Source organism: Lynx canadensis, chromosome D1, assembly GCF_007474595.2.
Source record: "Lynx canadensis isolate LIC74 chromosome D1, mLynCan4.pri.v2, whole genome shotgun sequence".
Lineage (NCBI taxonomy): Eukaryota > Metazoa > Chordata > Mammalia > Carnivora > Felidae > Lynx > Lynx canadensis.
In genome coordinates this window covers 557,834-579,480 of record NC_044312.2, presented here as the reverse complement: position 1 = coordinate 579,480, position 21,647 = coordinate 557,834, and the positions used below count along the sequence as shown (strand labels likewise).

The 21,647-nt window shown below is 39.6% G+C and overlaps 1 protein-coding gene across 1 annotated transcript in view; it reads right to left on the bottom strand.

The window, feature by feature from the left end:
* Positions 1-21,647, bottom strand: part of CEP126 (centrosomal protein 126) — a 102,742-nt gene that overhangs the window by 66,139 nt on the left and 14,956 nt on the right. Inside the window, exon 3 of the mRNA XM_030333245.1 lies at positions 746-891. Coding sequence (XP_030189105.1) covers positions 746-891 — 146 coding nt within the window. The remainder of the gene's footprint in view (positions 1-745; positions 892-21,647) is intronic.

Sequence of the window (21,647 nt, the reverse complement as noted above, 5' to 3'; positions counted from 1 at the left end):
TAAATCAGTTTTTTTTTTTTTTTTTCAACGTTTATTTATTTTTGGGACAGAGAGAGACAGAGCATGAACGGGGGAGGGGCAGAGAGAGAGGGAGACACAGAATCGGAAACAGGCTCCAGGCTCTGAGCCATCAGCCCAGAGCCCGACGCGGGGCTCGAACTCACGGACCGCGAGATCGTGACCTGGCTGAAGTCGGACGCTTAACCGACTGCGCCACCCAGGCGCCCCACTAAATCAGTTTTAAAAAGACAAAGCATTGTGAGCCAGGATATAGTAGAATCAAACTTGCAAGCTTTCAAAATTTACTAATAGAGCCAACAAAATATTCTCCAAGTTAAAGCTAAATCAAATTACAATTTTTCACTTGGTTAAAACCTTATTACTCAAAGGCATATTTTTTTTAGTTTGAATTTATACTTCCTTTTTTTTTTTTATTTTCTTTTTTAATGTTTATTTTTGAGGGGGAGAAAGAGGGCAAGCAGGGGAGGGACAGAGAGAGAGGAAGACACAGAATCTGAAGCAGGTTCCAGGCTCCGAGCTGTCAGCACAGAGCCCAACACAGGGCTTGAACTCAAAAACTGTGAGATCATGCATGATCTGAGTCGGAGTTGGACGCTCAACTGACTGAGCCACCCATGTGCCCCTATATTTTCTTTCTTAATTTATCATTTTACTGCCTACTCAATATTGAATATTAGATATAACTTTCATTTTTGTTCTCAGATTGTTCTAGAGATTAAGGTACCTGCTCTCCTCCGTTGTGAAAGAGGAATATGGGCACGTTGGAATTTTTCAGTGACTTCTTCAAACTTCTCTTTTCTTTGTTGAAGTATTTGTTCTCTGATTTGTTGTTCTCTTTCTTCTTGTTCTTTTCGTTTCTCTTCAAAAGCTCTATATTTAAAACACAAAGTAGATAACTGAATTAGGGATTAAATTTTAAAAATCTCAATACAAATAGCTACAAACTGGTGATTTATTATACAGTGATGTTTTCATATTTCAAAAGTCTACTTACTTAGAAACAAATTAAAAAAAAAAAAGGCCCTTAGATAAGAATTTTAATATCTTTATATGTGGTAATTCCAGAACCTTATCCAGGCCTGGCAGGCCTACATACATGTTTCCACCTCCCAAAGCCTGCTGTGGAAGCATTGTTACTATTTTCTGGAATGTGAAGAGCTAATTCATTGGTGAAAGAATCAGTCTCACAAATTATGGGGCAGTCAGGACAATGCTGTATATTTCTTTTTTTCTTTTAGACCAAAAGTTTAAAATTGGCTGTCATGATAAGTCTGAAGTATGCTAAAAATCCATGCAATTTACGTAAAAATCTTGATTTCCACCTCCTCTGGAAAATATGTAAGATTTGTCAAGTATGAACTCCTATTCATACATTCCCTATTTTTCTTAACTTTCCTATTTAATTTATTTCTGATTGCACCTGGGCACTTGAGTTTATATTCTCTAGTTTCATCTGTTTCAAAAAATTAATTTTGCTTGTGAAAAATATGTGTGTGTGTTTCAATAATTATTTGCTAGACAATGAAAAAAATGGAAAAGGAGGCTTGCAATTCACTGGTTGAGAAACTGCCAAGTGGTTCTCCTCTTCGGAAAGCATGGGGCTGAGAGGTGGTAGGTAAGAAGTCTTTAAGATTTTTAGTGCCATGCATTACTATTAACCATCCTTCCAAAGGCCTTCACTGGCTGGAGCATTATTCTACTCTAAATAACTCCGATTTAGGGAAGTACACTTCTGGGAAGTAGGGATATGTATATTTAAGTGGTCTTACCCCAGTGGTAGGTAGGAGATAGTGGGTTTGATGCAACAATTACAACACTGTATTGCGAACTTCATAACATGCAGACATAAAGAAAATCCATGAGCAAAAGGATGCCAACATGGGGGTGGGACTAACAGAATCATAAAGTTGAAGGATCCTTATATTTATGTGAAATGGTCCAGTTATAACTCTAAATAGTTAAGAATGAATATTATAATGCCTAGAGGAGCCACTAAAAAAAAAGTAAAACTGAAAATATTTTGACTAACTCAAAGGGAGGCAGGAAAGGAAGAAGAAACAAGAAGAAAAAAAATAGAACTGATAGAAAACATAGTTAAATGAGAGACCTACATCAAACTGCTTTAAGAATTATTAGATGTAAAAAGACTGAACACAAGGCAGAGTCTTGTTTTTGGGAGACAGTTCTCTGTAAATATTTTGTATTTCTGCACAGCCCAGGTTCTCTGAATGAAGACATTCACAGCCAACTTAAGAGTGTGTGTGTAGACAGTGCAGTATAGTAAAGCAAAGAAAGGTCTCCCTTCCTGGAGACGTGGGGTAGCAAAGATAAAGATCTCTCTCTTCTCCAAAGAGTGCTTACACTCCAGATCAAACATAAGGTTTCCTTCTCTCTGAAGAGGGGGATAGCAGCGGCCATGTAGTTTCCATGTGTCGTGGTTCTTAGTCTGTAATGAACTAGTTCCTACTCCGTGCAGGAGCCATCTGGCCCTCACAGCATTGCCCTTTGGGGAGTAGACTTTAGGAAACTGACACAAGACATTGCTTTGGCTACGCTTTTTCCACGAGTGATACACAGTTTGTTTTCTTTCAGCCTGCCACAATGCATACGAAATAGTGGTAAGCTAAAAAAATTAGCTTGCTTGTCAAAACCTCAGATCCTATATAGTTCTTCACAGTTTCTGATTTAGCGCTTGCTAGACTGAATATAACCAAGACACAAGAGGATTTCCACAAACACAGACAGGTTGAAAGCAAAAGGATGAAACAGTGGAAGACATTTACTAAATTAATAGCAGACAAAGTAGGCTTTAAGACAGGGAGTATTACCAGAGATGAAAACAATATTTCATAATGATAGAAGGGTCAGTTCATCAAGGCTACATAAAAATCATAAATATGTATGTACCTAATAAGAGACCTTCAAAATACATGAAGCAAAGAACTAAAGGGAGAAACTGATGAATCCACGATTATAGTTGCATATTGCAACATACCTCTCAATAATTGATAGAACAGTCACAAAAAAAATATCAGTAAGAATACAGATTTGAACACTATCAACTACCTTGACCTTGTTGATATTTACAGAACAACTATTTAGGCCCAACAATTGCAATACATATTCTTTTTGAGTGCAACATAAGAAATCTTACATTGGCCCATAAAACAAATGCCAATGAATTTCATAAGATTTAAATCTTAGAGTATGTTCTCCAATTAAAAAATAGATTTATATTAGAAATCAATTATGGGGGGGCGCCTGGGTGGCGCAGTCGGTTAAGCGTCCGACTTCAGCCAGGTCACGATCTCGCGGTCTGTGAGTTCGAGCCCCGCGTCAGGCTCTGGGCTGATGGCTCAGAGCCTGGAGCCTGTTTCCGATTATGTGTCTCCTTCTCTCTCTGCCCCTCCCCCGTTCATGCTCTGTCTCTCTCTGTCCCAAAAATAAATAAACGTTGAAAAAAAAAATTAAAAAAAAAAAAAAAGAAATCAATTATGGTATCTAGAAAAGCTCAATAATTGGAAATTAAGAAAAAAACAAGAACATACTTCCAAATAAGCTATAGGTCAAAAAAAAGAAATCAAAAGGGAAGTAGCAAAACAAAATGAACAAAATGAAAATGCAGCATACCAAATTTATTGAGTGCAGTTGTTCAGAGGGAAATTTATCTTATTATTTTTTTAGTGTTTATTTAATTTTGAAAGAGAGGGAGCAGAGGATCCTAGGCAGACTCTGCATTGACAGCAGCAAGCCCGATGTGGGGCTTGAACTCATGAACCGTGAGACGGTGGTCTGGGCCTACGTCGAATGTCTAATCAACTGAGCCACGCAGGCGCCCCCCCAGAGGGAAATTTATAACTTTAAATGCCTACAGTGGAAAACGATAAAAACTTTAAATCAGTGATTTTAGTTCCCACCTTAAGAAGATGGAAGACGTGCAACTTTATTCTTTGGTAAGAAGAAAGGAATGAATAAAAGAAGAAAGCAATGAAACACTAAACTAAAAAATAGAGACCACACAGACTAAAGTTGTGTTTGAAAACCTTAGTAAAATTGATAAACTCCTACCAAGAATGATGAATGAAAAAACAAGAGTGAAGAAAAAAAAGTAAACAAAATGATCACTCTCATGAATGAAAGATAGGCTATCACTACCAATACCACAGACATTAAAAGAATAATATGACCAACTTTCTGCTAATAAATTCAACAACTTAGATAAAATGGATCAATTTCTTGAAAGAATCAACTTAGCAAAACTGACAAAAAAATACAAAAACTTTATTAATAAATTTAATTTATAATTAGCAAGCTTCCTACAAAGAAAACTCCCTGTTCAGATTTTTTATTATTAGTTTTTGTCAAACATTTAAAGGAGAAATAACAATCATAGAACCTTTTTCCAAGTATAGAAGTGGAGGAAACACTTTTTTAACATATTTTATTTCTTAAAAAAATTTTTTTTAATGTTTATTTATTTTTGAGAAAGAGAGACACAGTGCAAGTGGAAGAGGGGCAGAGAGAAAGGGAGACACAGAATCCGAAGCGACTCCAGGCTCTGAGCGGCCAGCACAGAGCCCGATGTGGGCTCAAACCCACATGAGATCATGACCTGGGCTGAAGTCAGACACTTATCCAACTGAGCCAGCCAGGCATTCCCCCCACCACCCACAACATATTTTATAAAGCTTGTATAACCTTGATCTCCAAACCTCACAAAGATATCACAAGAAATTTGTAGACCAAACTGTACACAAAAATCCTTCACAAAATATTAGTAAATAAAATCCACCAGTTTATTAAGAAAACTCCCATATCACCAAATGAGAGTTACCCTTAGAAGGCAAGGCTGACTTGATATCTCAAAATTAATCAGTAAAAGAAAAATAAATAAAAAATAAAAAGGGATGCTGGATGGCTTAGTCAGTTGAGCATCCATCCGACTCTTGATTTCGGCTCAGGTCATGACCTCAGGATTGTGGGATCAAACCCTGCATTGGGCTCTGTGCTGGGCACACTCTCTCTCTCTCTCTCTCTCTCTCTCTCTCTCTCTCTCCCCCCTCCCCCCCCCCGTCTCCATCTGCCCCTCTCCCCTGCTCACGTGCTCTAAAACAAACAAATAAATAAATGTCAAAGTTAATCAGTAAAATTAACCACACTGACCAAATAAAGGAGAACAGCTGTATGACAATATTGAATACATGTTCATGATAAGAACTCTCAGCACACCAGGAATGAAAGGAAACCTCCTCAATCTGATAAAGGGCAATTATCAAAAATCCATAGTTAGCAGCACAGTTAACTGTAAAATAGTTAATACTTCCCTCTCCAAAGGGACAAAAGGCAAAAAAGCTCATTATATTGCCCCTATTCCCCATTACACTGGAGCTCCTAAAAAGTTCAACAAGGCCAACATAAAAACAAAAGGCACATCAATTGGAAAGATGAAGTTAATTCCCTTTATTTCAGATGACATGATTATACAAACAGAATATGCTAAGGAATTTAAAAATAACTCCTAGAACTGATGAGTGAATTTAACAAGTTCTCAGAATACAAGGTCAATGTAGAAAAATCAATATTTCTACATATAACAATGGAAAATGAAATTTAAATCCATTTAAAACAGCATGATAGAATTTGAAATACTTAGGAATTATGTAACAAAAACCATGTAAGAACTTCACTTTGAAAACCAGAAAATACTGCTAAAAGAAATTATACAAACAACAACAACAAAAAGAAAAAAACAGGAGAGAGGAAAGGAGAAATATACTGTGTTCATGGATTTCATGTATTACAAGACTCAATATTGTTATATCAATTCTTTCTAAATTGATCTGTATGTTCATCATGATATGTTCAAAACCATGCAGGTTATTTATATGGAAAAGCAAAAAATACCAAGAAGAGACAAAACAATCTTGAATTAAAACAAAACTGGAGGGTGTGGTGCCTGGGTGGCTCAGTTAGTTGAGCTTTGGCTCAGGTCATGATCTCAAAGTTCATGACTTCAACCCCTGCATTTGGGCTCTGTGCTGACAGCTTGGAGCCTGCTTCGGATTCTGTGTCTCCCCCTCTCTCTGCCCTTCCCCTGCTCACACTCTCTCTCTCAAAAAATTAGTAAACACCAAAGAAACAAGCAAACAAAACTGGAGGGTGTGCACTGCTGCCTTATTTCACTATGAAACAGTGGTTCTCAACTGGGGGCAATTTTGCCCCTTCCCTCTCAGTAAATATTTGGCAATGTCTGAAAACATTTTTAATTGAGCCGCCACTGGGCATACTATTGGTACCTAGTAGGTAGAGGCCAGGATACGTCCCATAATACATCTCATCCAAAATGTCAGCAGCGTAGTTGAAAATCTCTGCCATAATGCCGCAATAAGCGAGGCAGTATAGTCCTGGTGTAAAGATAAACAGACCAATGGAATACAATATGGAATACAGAAAAAAACCCCCACATACATGGCCAATTCATTTTTTTTAAATATTGTTTATTTTTTTTAATGTTTATTTATTTTTGAGACAGAGAGAGACACAGCATGAGCAGAAAGGGGCAGAGAGAGAGGGAGACACAGAATGTGAAGCAGGCTCCAGGCTCTGAGCTGTCACCACAGAGCCCGACGCGGGGCTCAAACTCACGAACCGCGAGATCATGACCTGAGCCGAAGTCGGACGCTTAACCGACTGAGCCACCCAGGCACCCCATAGCCAATTCATTTTTTAAAAAGGTGGCACGGCCACTAAACATAGAAAGGAATCATTTTTCAACAGATGCTGCTAGAACAACTGGACCAACTCAAAGGAATAAAGCCCAGCCTTACATAAGAGCACAGACACAGACTCTGATATGGATGGTAAGCCTAAAAGCCAAAACCAGAAACTTTCCAGAAGGAAACAAGCAGACACTCTTCATAACCTTGGAATAGACAAAATGTCTTCTGGAGTACACAAAAAGCTTTATCTATAGGGGCTCCTGGGTGGCTAAGTCACTTCAGCAACTGACTCTTGATTTTGGACAGGTCATATCTCACGGTTTGTGATTTTGAGCCCCATGTCAGGCTCTGTGCTGACAGTATGGAGCCTGCTTGGGATTCTCTCTCCCTCTCTCTCTGCCCCTCCCCTACTTGCACTGTCTCTGCTAAATAAACTTTTTTAAAAAGATGTTTATTGGGGCTCCTGGGTGGCTCAGTCAGTTGAACATCTGACTTTGGCTCAGGTCATGATCTCGCTGTCTGTGAGTTCAAGCCCTGTGTCGGGCTCTGGGCTGACAGCTCGGAGCCTGGAGCCTGTTTCAGATTCTGTGTCTCCCTCTCTCTCTGACCCTACCCCACTCATGCTCTGTCTCTGTCTCTCTCTCAAAAATAAATAAACATTAAAAAAAATTTTTTTTAAAGATGTTTATTTATTTTGGAGAGAGAGTGAGCACAAGCAGGGGAGGGGTAGAGAAAGAAGGAGACAGAGAATCTGAAGCAGGCTCCAGACTCTGAGTTGTCACCACAGAGCCTGACATGGGGCTTGAACCCACTGAGAGATCATGACCTGAGCCGAAGTCAGATGCTTAACTGACTGAGCCACCCAGGTGCCTCAAGCTTTTTTTTTTTTTTTTAATCACTAAATATAGAACAAAAAACTGACAAACCATACTTCATCAAAACTTAAAACTGCTTTATGAAAGATTTTATGAAGTAAATAAAAAGGCAGGCCATAGACCGGAAGAAAATACTTGCAATATATATCTCTGACAAAGGAACTATATCCAGAATATATAAAAAAATCTTACAACTTAAAAAGAAGACAATCCAAGTAAAAATGGACAAAATGGGGCGCCTGGGTGGCTCAGTTGGTTAGTGTCTGACTTCAGCTCAGGTCATGATCTCATGGTTCATGGGTTCGAGCCCTGCCGCAGGCTCTGTGCTGACAGCTCAGAGCCTGGAGCCTGCTTCAGATTCTGTGTCCATCACTTTCTGCCCCTCCCCTAGTCATGCTCTGTCTCTGTCTCTGTCTCTCTCTCAAAAATAAACGTTAAAAAAATTTTTTTTTAAATGGACAAAATATTTAACAGAGATGTCACCAAAATCACATAAAAATAGGTAAGCAGGGGAGTCCAAATTACAACTACTTCATATCTACTATACAGCTAAAATTAAAAAGACTGACACTGCTGGTGGGTGTGTAAAATGGTTAGTCCTTTCAGAAAACTTTGTGACAGTTTCATATATGGATAAACACAAATGTACCCTAGGATTTAGCAATTCTACTTTTACTCAAGGGAAATGAAACATATGTCCAGAACAAGATGTCTTATAGTAACTGATTCTCTCATGTTTTACAATTTCAGCTTGAATTATCTTTCAGTCGGCAGCTTTATTAATAGCCTCAATTATAACAACCTAATGTCCATCAATAGGAGAATCGATAAACAAATTATGATATATCCTTACAATGCAAAACCACTCAGCACTAAAAAAGGGATAAACTAGTGATATATGCAATGACATGGGTAAATCTCAACATTAAGTAAAAGAAACCATTAACAAAAGTGCAAGGACTGGCAAAACTAATTCTGATGACAGAAATCAGAACAGTGGTTGTTGAGGGGTGGAGACTGATGATAATGGATTTGAAAGTATATGCAAGGGAATGACAGGGACAAACTAGGGAGTGAGAAGCTCAGTCTGAATAGAAGTGAGAACTCAAGGGATAAGAATAACAAAGAAAGGGTGATAAGATAGATGGACTGGGGTGGGGTCTTACAATTGCTAAACTCGGGGTACAAGAGGAAGTGACACGGAGAGGCAGGTGGTACAGATCATAGATTGAGATTCCAGGAACCGAAATTTTGGAGGTGGAGAAATAATTGGTGGTAGCTGAGGTGAGATGCCATTGAATGGGTGAAGTTCAAGAAAATGATAGGTCACTATGTTGAATGGGTGATCCATGAAGATACTGAAATTACAAAGAATGATCACTGGAATAGTGGTTGAAAGGGCGGGCCTACGCCGGACGGACTCTATCTTGTTCTGTGTCCTTCACCTTGACCACGCCTCCTCCCCTTGAGTAACCTCCCGCTCACCTGCCTAACAGGACTCCGACCCAACCCTTCCCCAGCCAATCGGCTGAGGCCACAGCCATTACCTCACCAACTGCCCCTAGGCCCCAATAAAACCTTTGTCCTTTTGAAACTGGCTCTCTCTGGCATCTCACCGCTGGGTCGGTGCAGGTACGGGATTGAGCTCGAGCTAGCTCGAATAAAGGCTCTTTGCTTTTGCATCGGACTCGGCTCCCTGGTGGTCTTTGGGGATCATGAATTCTGGGCATGACAGTGGTAAGGAGGCAAGAAGAGCCAGGTGCTAAAACTTTCAAGCAATGACACAGAGGATCTATAGAGCATCATAATAATAGTGATATTATTACGACAGGTAATAGTGTAAGACAGGTAAGACAGGTAATAGTGAGCAGTACAGTTAGATAGCATGTGCTTTAAAAGATCTTCGGGACCAGGGTATCCACTCTGGCCCATATCCACGTTAGCTATGGCTATTCCAGCAGGGTAGTCACAGCATAGATTGCCCTGGGATCCCCAGCCCATGCCAGACATAGCTCCAGTCACCGGCACGCACAGTCTACACAAGGAACAATGACACACAAGACCATTCCATCATGTTTAGGAGAATTATCTGTTCCACCTGATTCATAGAAACAAACACAGAAAGTAAAGCAAAATTAAGACAGAGGAATATGCTCCAAGTGAAATAAGACAAAACCTCAGAAAAAGAACTAAATGAGAAGGAGAGAACAAATCTACCTGATAAAGAGTTTAAAGTAATGGTCTTCAAGATACTCACCAAACTGGAGAAGAGTGGTTGAACTAAGTGAGAACTTTAATAGATAGAAAACATTAAAAAAGAACCAATCAAGATTTGAAGCATACAATAACTGAAATGAAAAATACACTAGAAGGAATCAACAGGAGATTAGAAGAATGGATCAGCAATCTGGAAGACAGGGTAACGGGAAAAAAAAACAAACAAACTCCTAAGCTCAACAGCAAAAAGAGGAAAAACAAAAAGACTGGTTAAAGGATCTCTTGGACAACATCAAACAAACAAATATTTGCATCACAGGGATCTCAGAAGGAGAAGAGAGAGAGAAAGGAACAGAAAGCATATTGGAACAAATAATAGCTGAAAACTTCCCTAACCTGGGGAAGGAAACAGACATCCAGGTTTGGGAAGCACACAGAGTTCCAAACAAGATGGACCCATGAAATTCTCTCTACACTGACACATAATAATTAAAACACCAAAGATGAAAAACCAAGGAAGAATTTTAAAAGCAACAAAGGTGGGAGCACCTGGGTGGCTCAGTTGGTTGAACATCCGACTTTCGCTCAGGTCATGATCTCACAGCCCATGAGTTCGGGCCCTGCGTCAGGCTCTGTGCTGCCTGCTTTGGATTCTGTGTCTCCCTTTCTCTCTGCCCCTCCCCGGCTCATGCTCTGTCTCTCTCTCTCTCTCAAAAACAAATAAACATGAAAAAAAAAAAAAAAGAAAGAAAAAAAGGCAGCAAAAATGAAGCAACTAATTATGTATAAGGGAAATGCCACAAGGCCATCAGCTGATTTTTTTCAACAGAAATTTTGTAGGCAGTGACATGATATATTCAAAGTGCTAAAAGGAAAAACCCTAGAACTAAGAATATTCTGGTTAGCAAGGCTATCACTCGGAATAGAACGAGAGATAAAGAGTTTCCCAGACAAAAATTAAAGGAGTTAATTTACTATGAAACCAGCCTTACAATAAATGTTAAAGGAACTTCTTTTAGTGTAAATGAAAAGGCCATAATTAGAAAATTATAAAAAGAAAAAATACCATGAGTAAAAGCAAATACACACTAAAGTTATAAAAGCAATCATTTGTAAAGCTAAAAAGTTGAAAGACAAAAGCAGTAAAATCAATTTTATCTAAAAAATTAATTAAGGGGAACTCAAAAAACATAAAGATGTAAAATATGACAATATATACATAAAATATGGAAGAGGGAGTAAAAATGAAGTTCTTTTAGAATGTGATGCTATATTCTTAGGATATATGAATCTCATGATAACCACAAAGCAAAAAACTATAATAAATACAAAAAGGAAAGAGAAAGAAAGCCAAGTCTAACACTAAATAAAGTCATGAATCACAAGGAAAGAAAGCAAAAGAAGAAAGGGACAGAGAACTATAAAAACAATCAGAAAACTATGAACAAGATGGCAATAAGTACATATCTATCAATAATTACTTTAAATGTAAATGGTCTAAATGCTCCAATGAAAAGACATGGGAGGGTCTCCATGGGGAGGAAGAGGATTGAGGACCAAGGGTCTGCTGCCTCCCCTTTGTGCTGTGGGACCAGTTCTTTCGGGGGGGGGGGGTGCGGTTTATCAGGGGTGGATACCCATCCGCCTCTCCCAACAGCGTCAAGGACATGTGATTGGTGCTGAGCTATAGGTGTAGCTCCAAGGACTGGAGACCTCAAGTGCTCTGGGAGGACAGACATACCTCCCCATCCCCAGCTGAGGAAGACACATTTCCATTCAAGGGCTCAGAGTGGGCCGTGGCCAGCATGGCTTCAGCAGCGGGAGGAGCACAGCGTGACATCAGTGCAGTGGAAGACACAGCTCTGTCCTGCTGCGGCCACCTGGCCACCCGGGACCACCCGGGAGGAGCCTTGTAACAAGAGTCAATGTGGGCGCCTGGGAGGGCGGTGGGGCAGGAGGACCCGAAGCTCACCACACCCAACAGATACACCTTGGTAAAAGCCACATGGGTCGGCAAACCCCGAAAACAATCCAAAGAGTGGCCAGTCTCTCCACAGTTAACAGTAGAGGGGAGGCCACATCAAGATGGGTGGGAGGGTGGAGATGTGGCCAGGAACCAAACTTCCAGTGAGATTAACCACGAACGAACGGGAGGGTCACCACAGGCATGAAGAAGGCATGGAACTGGACCCCCCACCAGGCTCCCCAGACACAGGGGCCCTGCACCGGGAGGACAGATCCCTAGAACATTTGGCTCTGAAAGCCAGTGGAGCCAAACTTCTTGAGATTTTACAATCATAGGCTTAACTCTGGGTACTTTAAAATCTGTGAGTTTAGCTCCGGGAGAGGCAGAGGGTGAGGGCTACAGGAAACGGAGTCCCTGCCCTTAAAGAGACAGCTAACAAACCACCGCTGTGAGCTTTTGAGCTAAGGCATAGAAACAGCAGTTCGCAAAGTGCCTGGGGCACACAGGAAGAAGATTTAGTTACTAACCCCAGAAATTTGCTGGAGGGCCAGGGATCTTTAGGAGGCTTCTCACTTCTCCAAGAACAAACGACCTGGTACAAATCTGGATAGTGACATGCAGAAGAATGAACCTGGACCACTTTCTTACACCATACATAAAAATAAACCCCAAATGATTTAAAAATCTAAATGTCAGACTCCAAACCATGAAACTCCTAGAAGAAAACAAAAGATATCCAAATAATCTCTTGGACATCAACCATAGATGTCCTCAGGCAAGAAAAACAAAAGCAAAAACAAAAGCAAAACTATTGGGACTACCCCAAAATAAAAATCTTTTGCACAGCAAAGAAAACCACTGACAGAATGAAAAGGCAATGGAAGAAGACATTTGCAAAATGATATATCTGATAAGGGCTTAATATCTAATATAAATAAAAAAATTTATACCATTCAACACCAGAAAACTGAATAATCCCATTAAAGATGGTTAGAGGACCTGAATACACATTTTCCCAAAGAAGATACACAGATGGCCAATAGGTACATGAAAAGATGGCTGTCACTCACCATCATGGTAATGGAAATCAAAACCAAGTGAGGTATCACCTCACATCTGCCAAAATGGCTGTTATTAAAAAGGTAAGAAAAAATAAGTATTGTTGATGATGTGGAGAAAAAGGAACTCACGTGCACTGTTGGAGAAATGCAAACTGGTAGAGCCACTGTGGAAAACAGTAGGAAGGCTCCTCAAAAAACTAAAAAGAGAAATATCACATGATCCAGTAATCCCATTATTGGGTTTTTACTCAAAGAAAACAAAACATGAATTCAAAACGGTATATGCACCCCTATGCTTATTGCAGGATTATTTACAATTGTCAAGATATGGAAGCAATCTAAGTGTCCATCAACAGAGGAATAAAAAAGATGTAAATATATACATATGTACACACACACACACACACACACACACACACACACAGGGATATTACTTAACCATGAAAGGGAATGAGATCTTGCCATATGAGACAACACAGATGGACCTAGAGGGCATTATGTTCAGTGAAGTAAGTCAGACAGACAAAGACAAATACCGTAAGATTTCACCTAGAAGATCTAAAAAGCAAAAGAAACAAAGTAGAAACAGATCCACAAGTAGAAAAAAACTGATGCATGCCAGAGGGGAGAGGCATGAGGGAAGGGGCAAAATGGGTGGAGGGGAGTGGGAGATTCAGGGGGATGAAAGGCACAGCATAGGGAACACAGTCAATGATATTGTGACGGTGTTGTATGGGGATAGATACACTTATGGGGAGCATAAGGTACAGAGAGGGCCAATCACGTTGTACACCTAAAACTAATGTAACAATATATGTCGACTCTATTCCAGTTAAAAAAAAGGGTGCCTGGGTGGCTCCGTCAGTTAAGAGTCTGACTTGATTTTGGCTCAGGTCATGATCTCACCCTTAGCGAGACAGAGTCCCGCGCAGGGCTCTGCGCTGACAGTGTGGAGCCTGCTTGGGATTCTCTCTCCTTCTCTCTGTTCCTCCCCTACTCATGTGCAAGTGCATGTGTACACTGTCTCTCAAAATAAATAAACTTAAAAAAAGTTAAAAAAATAAAAGAGCTAAGGGACTTTAAAGAAAAGTGCAATGGTTAGAAGAGACAATGAAAAGCAATAGTGACTCTTCAGGCCTCATCCTGTGTGTCTATCAAGTATCTACTATAGTGTCTTAACATACTTCCCACAATATCACCTACTCCTTCCCTCCCACATTCTTTATCATAAACAAAAATAGAAGCTGTAAGCAGAGAATTTGTTCCATACCTAAAAATTACTTGTATCCATATTAACCTCAATTTGAGTTCTAACAAATTTCTAATACAATCACATGTCTTCAACTCCTTTGTCTTACTTTTCCTTTTGGTTAAACATTCCCATGTCTGCTCTCTTCCAAAAGGCACCAACTACACTTATGGGTAATTGCTTATGTAACTGACTTTTGTCTTTGGGACAGGGGATACAATCAGGATTGTAGGGACTGATGTAGAAAGTAAGTTTGGGAGAAGGCTTCTGGCAAAGCAAAGTTCATCACTGCACATAAGATGGACTGTGAAAATGGAATAGAACACCACTCATTTATTACAAGTGCTCACCACGGCCAGGCAGTGCATCAGAATTTCATGTGTACGGTCTTGCTTTAGCCCACAATTCTGGGAGTTGAATATTTTACAAATGAAAGAAATGAGTCTTAGAAAGGGTAAGTAATTTTTTCAAGGTCACATAAGCATTAAATAGAACAAACAGGGAGTCTAAGCTAGGCAGTCTGACTCTTCCTGGTTTTTAATCGCTTTCCTAGAGACCATATAACAGACTTTCTATAACTTTTCTCAAGGCACCTCTATTCTCAACATCGACACATACACAACTTTGCCTTCCCATGGAATCTTAAGCTTAACTTACCATAGTGTTTATCTTACTAAATTGTAATTATCTGTTTACTTTTCTGTATTGCTTATTAGACTTCAAGTATCACAAGACAGATAATGTGTCAGCACATAACATAGTGCTTGAAACATAATAGGAACTACATAGAATTGCTGAAAAAAAGAATTAATTGTATTTTAACTATCTCCCCCATCAGATGCTAAGTTTATTAAGTGTGGGGACTGAAATTTTAATTTCTGGAATTTTGGTGCCTAACACCAAGCCTTGAACCTGAAAGATGTTTAATACATAATTGCTAAATGAATGCTTGTTCATATGTCAGCTTCAAATATAATCAGAGCACTTCTAAAAGCGGTTATTTATTATTTTGATTTAACAATTTATCTGCTGGGAATATAATGGTAAACAAAAATAGATGTGATCTGTGCAGTTTTTTTTTTTTTTAAATTTTAAACGGTGAAAGCACATGAGTGGTGGAGAGATGCAGAGGGAGAGAAAAAGAGAGGGAGAGAGAATCTTAAGCAGGCTCCACACTCAGCATGGAGCCTGATGTAGGGCTCGATCCCACAACCCTGGGATCAGGACCTAAGCCGAATCAAGAGTTGGACTCTCAACAGAGTGAGCCACCCAGGTGTCCCTATGCAGTTATTTATAATCTAATGAAGCAAGCTAACAAAAGCAAGTATACAAAGAATTACTGATTGTCATAAGTGCTGTGAAGTAAAGAAACTCTAGTCCAAGACAGAGAACTTATTTTATTTTTAGTTTTTTTAATGTTTATTTTTGAGAAAGAGAGAGAGAGAGAGAGAGAGAGAGAGAGACAGACAGAGCATGAATGGGGGAGGGGCAAAGAGAGAGAGGGAGACACAGAATCCAAAGCAGGCTCCAGGCTTTGAGTTGTCAGCACAGTGGGGCTCGCAGGGCTTGAATTCACGAACCATGAGATCATGACCTGAGTCGGACGCTTAACTGACTGAACCACCCAGGTGCCCCTAAGGGAACTCACTTTAAATGAGGTGAAACAGGGAATATTTCTCTGGAAACATAACATTTAAGCTAAAAATTCAGAATACGGCCAGTCATGAAAAGAACTGAGTGGAAAAAAGTGCTCTAGGTAGAAGGAAGAGCATGCCAAAACAGTAAGTTGGGAGAAAAAGAAAGTAAGACAATAATACCAGTTCAGCCAAGTTCGGCAGTGGGGAACGATGAATTTCTAAAGCTAACAGGTGATGCTTTTTTTGCTATAATCAGGGAGCAATTCTGATAGCAAGTTACCATCACTAGTATTTAATACTGTTCTCTGGGCTCAAATGCATATACAAAGTAATAATAATTTCACACAGTACTTTCTAGGACCATAGGAAATAATGTGTGTTCCAGACTGAATAAAATTAAACCAGGGATGGAATGTGATCAAGGACAGAAGTTTCTACTCCTGAACTCAGTGATGGGCTCAACAAAAAGTTTTGTTTTTAAATTTTTATTTAATTTATTTTTTCAATTTACATCCAAGTTCATTAGCATATAGTGCAACAATGATTTCAGGAGTAGATTCCTTAATGCCCCTTACCCATTTAGCCCATCCCCCCTCCCAAAATCTCTCCAGTAACCCTCTGTTTGTTCTCCATATTTAAGAGTCTCTTATGTTTTTGTCTCCCTCCCTGTTTTTTTTTTATTATTTTTGCTTCCCTTCCCTTATGTCCATCTGTTTTGTATCTTAAAGTCCTTATATGAGTGAAGTCATATATTTGTCTTTCTCTAATTTTGCTTAGCATAATACCCTCTAGTTCCATCCAAGTAGTTGCATATGGCAAGATTTCATTCTTTTTGATTGCCAAGTAATACTCCATTGTATATATTTACACCACATCTTCTTTATCCATCGATGGACATTTGGGCTCTTTCCATACTTTGGCTATTGTTGATAGTGCTGCTATAAACATTGGGGTGCATGTGCCCCTTTGAAACAGGGATAAATACCCTTGGATAAATACCTAGTAGTGCGATTGCTGGGTCGTAGGGTAGTTTTACTTTTAATCTTCTGAGGAACCTCCATACTGTTTTCCAGAGTGGCTGCACACCACCAGTTTGCATTCCCACCAGCAGTGCAAGAGAGATTCTTTCTCTGCATGTTCGCCAACATCTGTTGTTGCTTGAGTTGTTAAGGTTAGCCATTCTGACAGGTGTGAGGTGGTATTTCATTGTGGTTTTGATTTGTATTTCCCTGATGATGAGTGATATTGAGCATCTTTTCATGTGTCTGCTAGACATCTGGATGTCTTCTTTGGAGAAGTGTCTATTCATGTCTTTGGCCCATTTGTTCACTGGATTATTTGTTTTTTGGGTGTTGAGTTTGATCAGTTCTTTATAGATTTTGGATACTAACCCTTTATCTGAGATGGCACTTGCAAATATCTCCTCTCATTCTGCCGGTTGCCTTTTAGTTTTGTTGATTTTTCCTTGGCTGTGCAGAAGCTTTTTATTTTGATGAGGTCCCAGTAGTTCATTTTTGCTTTTGTTTCCTTTGCCTCTGGAGACGTGTTGAGTAAGAAGTTGCTGTGGCCAAGGTCAAAGAGGTTTTTGCCTGCTTTCTCCTCGAGGATTTTGATGACCTCCTGTCTCACTTAGGTCTTTCATCCATTTTGAGTTTCTTTTTGTGTATGGTGTAAGAAAGTAGTCCAGGTTCATTCTTCTGCATGTCGCTGTCCAGTTTTCCCAGCACCACTTGCTGAAGAGACTGTCTTTATTCCATTGAATATTCTTTCCTGCTTTGTCAAAGGTTAGTTGGCCATATGTTTGTGGGTCCATTTCTGGGTTCTCTATTCTGTTCCATTGATCTGAGTGTCTGTTCTTGTGCCAGTACCATACTGTCTTGATGATTACAGCTTTGTAATACAGGTTGAAGTCCATAGACAGAAAGTTTTAATAAGCAATCGTAGAGGTGACTGATGTAGTTCTTTCCCTCATCACCGACTCCCCTTCATGCAGTTATCTGCCAGGCATTGTGGTAAGTACTCTGGGAACAGATGGGGCTTGTGATAAAAACAAGACACCTGCTCTTGCCACTGTAGAAGGCAGAGCTGGAAAGGCACGGTGCTGCTTCCCATTAACCCTGGAATCAGTCTTTTTTAAAGGTAATCATCACTTTTTATGTCTTTTCAATTTATTTATTTAACTCCAAGTTAGTTAACATACACTGTAGTATTGGTTTCACGAGAACCCATTGATTCATCACTTACATATGACACCCAGTGCACATCCCGACAAGCGCCCTCCTTAAGGCTGATCATTCATTTAGCCCATCCCCCACCCACCTCCCTCTAGCAACCCTCAGTTTGTTCTCTGTATTTAAGAGTCTCTTATAGTTTTCCCCCTCTCTGTTTTTATCTTATTTTTGCTTCCCTTCCCCTATGTTCATCTGTTGTGTTTCTTACATTCCACATGAGTGAAATCATATGATATTTATCCTGAATGACTTATTTCACTCAGCATAATATACTCTAGTTCCATCCACATTGAGGAAACAGAGAGCTTCCCCCTAAGGTCAGGAACATGACAGGGATGTCCACTCTTTCCACTGTTATTCAGCATAGTCCTGGAAGTCCTAGCTTCAGCAATAAGATAACAAAAAGAAATAAAAGGCATACAAATTGGCAAGGAAGAAGCCAAACTTTCACTATTGGCAGATGATATGATACTCGACATGGAAAACCTAAAAGACTCCACGAAAAATCTGCTAGAACTGATACATGAATTCAGCAAAGTCACAGGATATAAAATCAATGTGCAGAAATCAGTTGCATATCTATAACACCAATAATGAAACAGCAGAGAAATCAAGGAATCAATCCCATTTACAATTGCACCAAAAACCTTAAAATACCTAGGAATAAAGCTAACCAAAGAGATAAAAGATCTACATGCTGAAAACTATGCTGAAAACTACACAAAGCTTGTGAACAAAATTGAAGACACAAAAAATGAAAAAACATTCCATGCTCATGGATTGGAAGAACAAACATGGTTAAAATGTTGATACGGCTCACAAAATCTACACATTCAGTGCAACCCCTTGGAGTTAGCCTTTTTCATGGAAGAAACATGGCCTGTCTTAGCAACTTAAAAAAATTCATTTCCTGATTTGTGCTTGGAAAACATAAACTGGGGCACCTGGGTGGCTCAGTCAGTTAAGCATCTGACTTCAGCGCAGGTCATGATCTCACAGCTCATGAGTTCGAGCCCCATATCAGGCTCTGTGCTGACAGCTCAGGGCCTAGAGCCTGCTTCAGATTCTGTGTCTCCCTCTCTCTCTCTGCCCCTCCCCTGCTCATGCTCTGTCTCTCTCTCAAAAAAATAAACACTGAAAAAAAAAGAAAAGAAAACCACAAATTGTATATATTGAAGGTGTACAATATAATGTCTATATGTGTAAACACTGTGAAATGATTGTCCAAACCAAAGCTGTGGACATATCCATCTCCTCCTATAGTTATCTTTTGCTTTTTGCTGATGAGCAAACTGGAGGTGTACTCATTTAGCAAATTTCAACTATACCATACACTATTAATTAATTACAGTCACCATGCTGTACATGAGATTTCTAGAACTTATTCACAGCTCAAAGTTTGTTCTTTTTGATCAATAGCTCTCCTTTTCCCCCACCCCTCTCTGCAGTTCAACCTTTTTTGGATTCCACATATAAGTGAGATCATGTGGTCTTTGTGTCTGACTCATTCCACTTAGCATAATGTCCTCCAGGTTCATTCATGTTGTCACAAATGGCAGGGTATCCTCCTCTTTTTAAGACTGAAATAATATTCCATGGTGTATGTATGTCTCACATTTTCTTTGTATACTCGCCAGCTGATGAACATTTAGATTATTTTCCTATCTTGGCTACTAGAATAATTCATTTCAGCAAATTTTGAAGGGTCTATTTAACGTGTACAGTTCTGCCTCATGAAACATGTAGACCACCTTGGCTCAATGTGAGCCCCGCATCACATGATGGTCGCATGTCAGATTGTTTGTTCTGTTTTTCCAGGAATCTACAACTATGGAGTATTATTTTCTTCTGCTGGAAATATTCTTAAAAAGTGAAGAAATAACTGTCATGGCAACAATTTTAGCAAGAGAACCTAAGCATAGTATTAAGAGCACCTGAGGTCACAGGAGACACAGGCAGAACTGGAAAGCTGGCCTTTTGTAATGTATTTCTTTTTTCTGGATGGAACTGTATTTAAGATTTAAATAGGTACAATATTCTAGAGATATGATCATTTTTTTTAGTTTAAAAGTTTAAAAACTATATTTTGAAATAATTACAAATCAACTTTAAAAATCGAACAAAACAGCCCTCCAATAAAAAAACTATAACTGGAGAAAGAGTAGTTTTCAGGAATAAAGCATAAGATTTTAAATACATGATAATGCCAATAGCTTATAAGAAATAACACTAAATACAAGAATATACTGTCACATTTCGCTGCTTGTCAAAGAAACACGTGTCACAGTTAATCCTTTACTTGTTAACACTTAAAATTATTTGAGATCCCAAAAACCTGTATTGAAACATCATATTTCCCACTGATCGACTTTCCCTTGACTGGAAAAGAAAATGAACGGAAAGTTTCAAACAGCCATGAAGACACCAGTGCAGGAAAAAACACCCAAACAACAAAGATCTACGCTCTGATTTCCCACACATGACTAGTAACGCACGGACTGCAAAAGGAAACCCTAACGGCACCTCACTTCTTTCACAGACTGAGATGTCAGCCAGAAAAACCGTGCCAATATCAGTTAACTAAAGTTCATACGTTTTAATCATTAGAGAGTCTCCTAGGTCCTTATTCACATATATTCGTATCTCAGATTCAGTTCTAATGAAAATCTTCTATTTACTAGGTCATAATGTATTAGAAATATAAAAGAAGCAAGGCGAAGGGGTTAGTTCTAAAAGAGAAATACTAACATCAAAAAGAAACAAATTCTGCTTCAGGTAAAATGGAAGTACACATACTTCTTGCCATTTCTCTCACTACGTACAAATAAAAATCCTAGACATTACATATATTTAAAAAAAGAGTAAAAAAGTAAAAGGTGGAAAGAAGGAAGCAGAGGAACCATGGACCCCGGGACCTGAGGAACGACACGATGGTAAGTTTCCTGGTTTTTCTTTTGGCTTCAAATATCCCATACTTGGAGTGGGAGAATCAGGCAACGTGTATATGTCAACAGGTTTAGACAAAATAAACAAATAAACTAGCCAGACGAAGCTTGCTCTCTCTAGCCCCAGGAGAGGAAAAGCCAACCCAGCAAGACAGAAAACTTTTATTCAACAGCCCACCACTCTATCCAAATACCACCGAAGAAACACGGTGGCTCTGCTCCCACCCTTGCCAGCAAAGGCTGCTGGGGGGCCTGGATTTCCACGCTTGCCAGGCAGTAACAGGGCACCCCCAGCCCTCCTGCTGGAATAACATCAGAGAAGCTGAACAGAACGCCGGGCTTGCATCCCTACCTGGTGGTAATGAGGCCCACCTCATCACCCGGTATTAGCAGAAAAGAGGTCCGGAGTCTGGCAGGATGAGTCTCTGCCCATCTCTGCCCAACTGGGTAGTGTCTGAGGAAGACTTTCTCCATCAACATCTAGCAGTAATGAGGCCACACACACTGCAGTGTCAATGGAAACGCCCACGCCCCCTGAAGTAATAAGGGGCCCCTCCCCTAACCTGGTGTCCACAGAGACTGAGGGGTGAACTAGACCGCCACCTCCATCTGTCAGTAATGAGGCAGCGTCCACCCCCATAGCCTTCCCCAGCTGGTATGGTGCCAGAGCCAACTAAAGGTGACACTTTAGGAAGTTCCAGAGTCTCATAACATAATACAAAAATG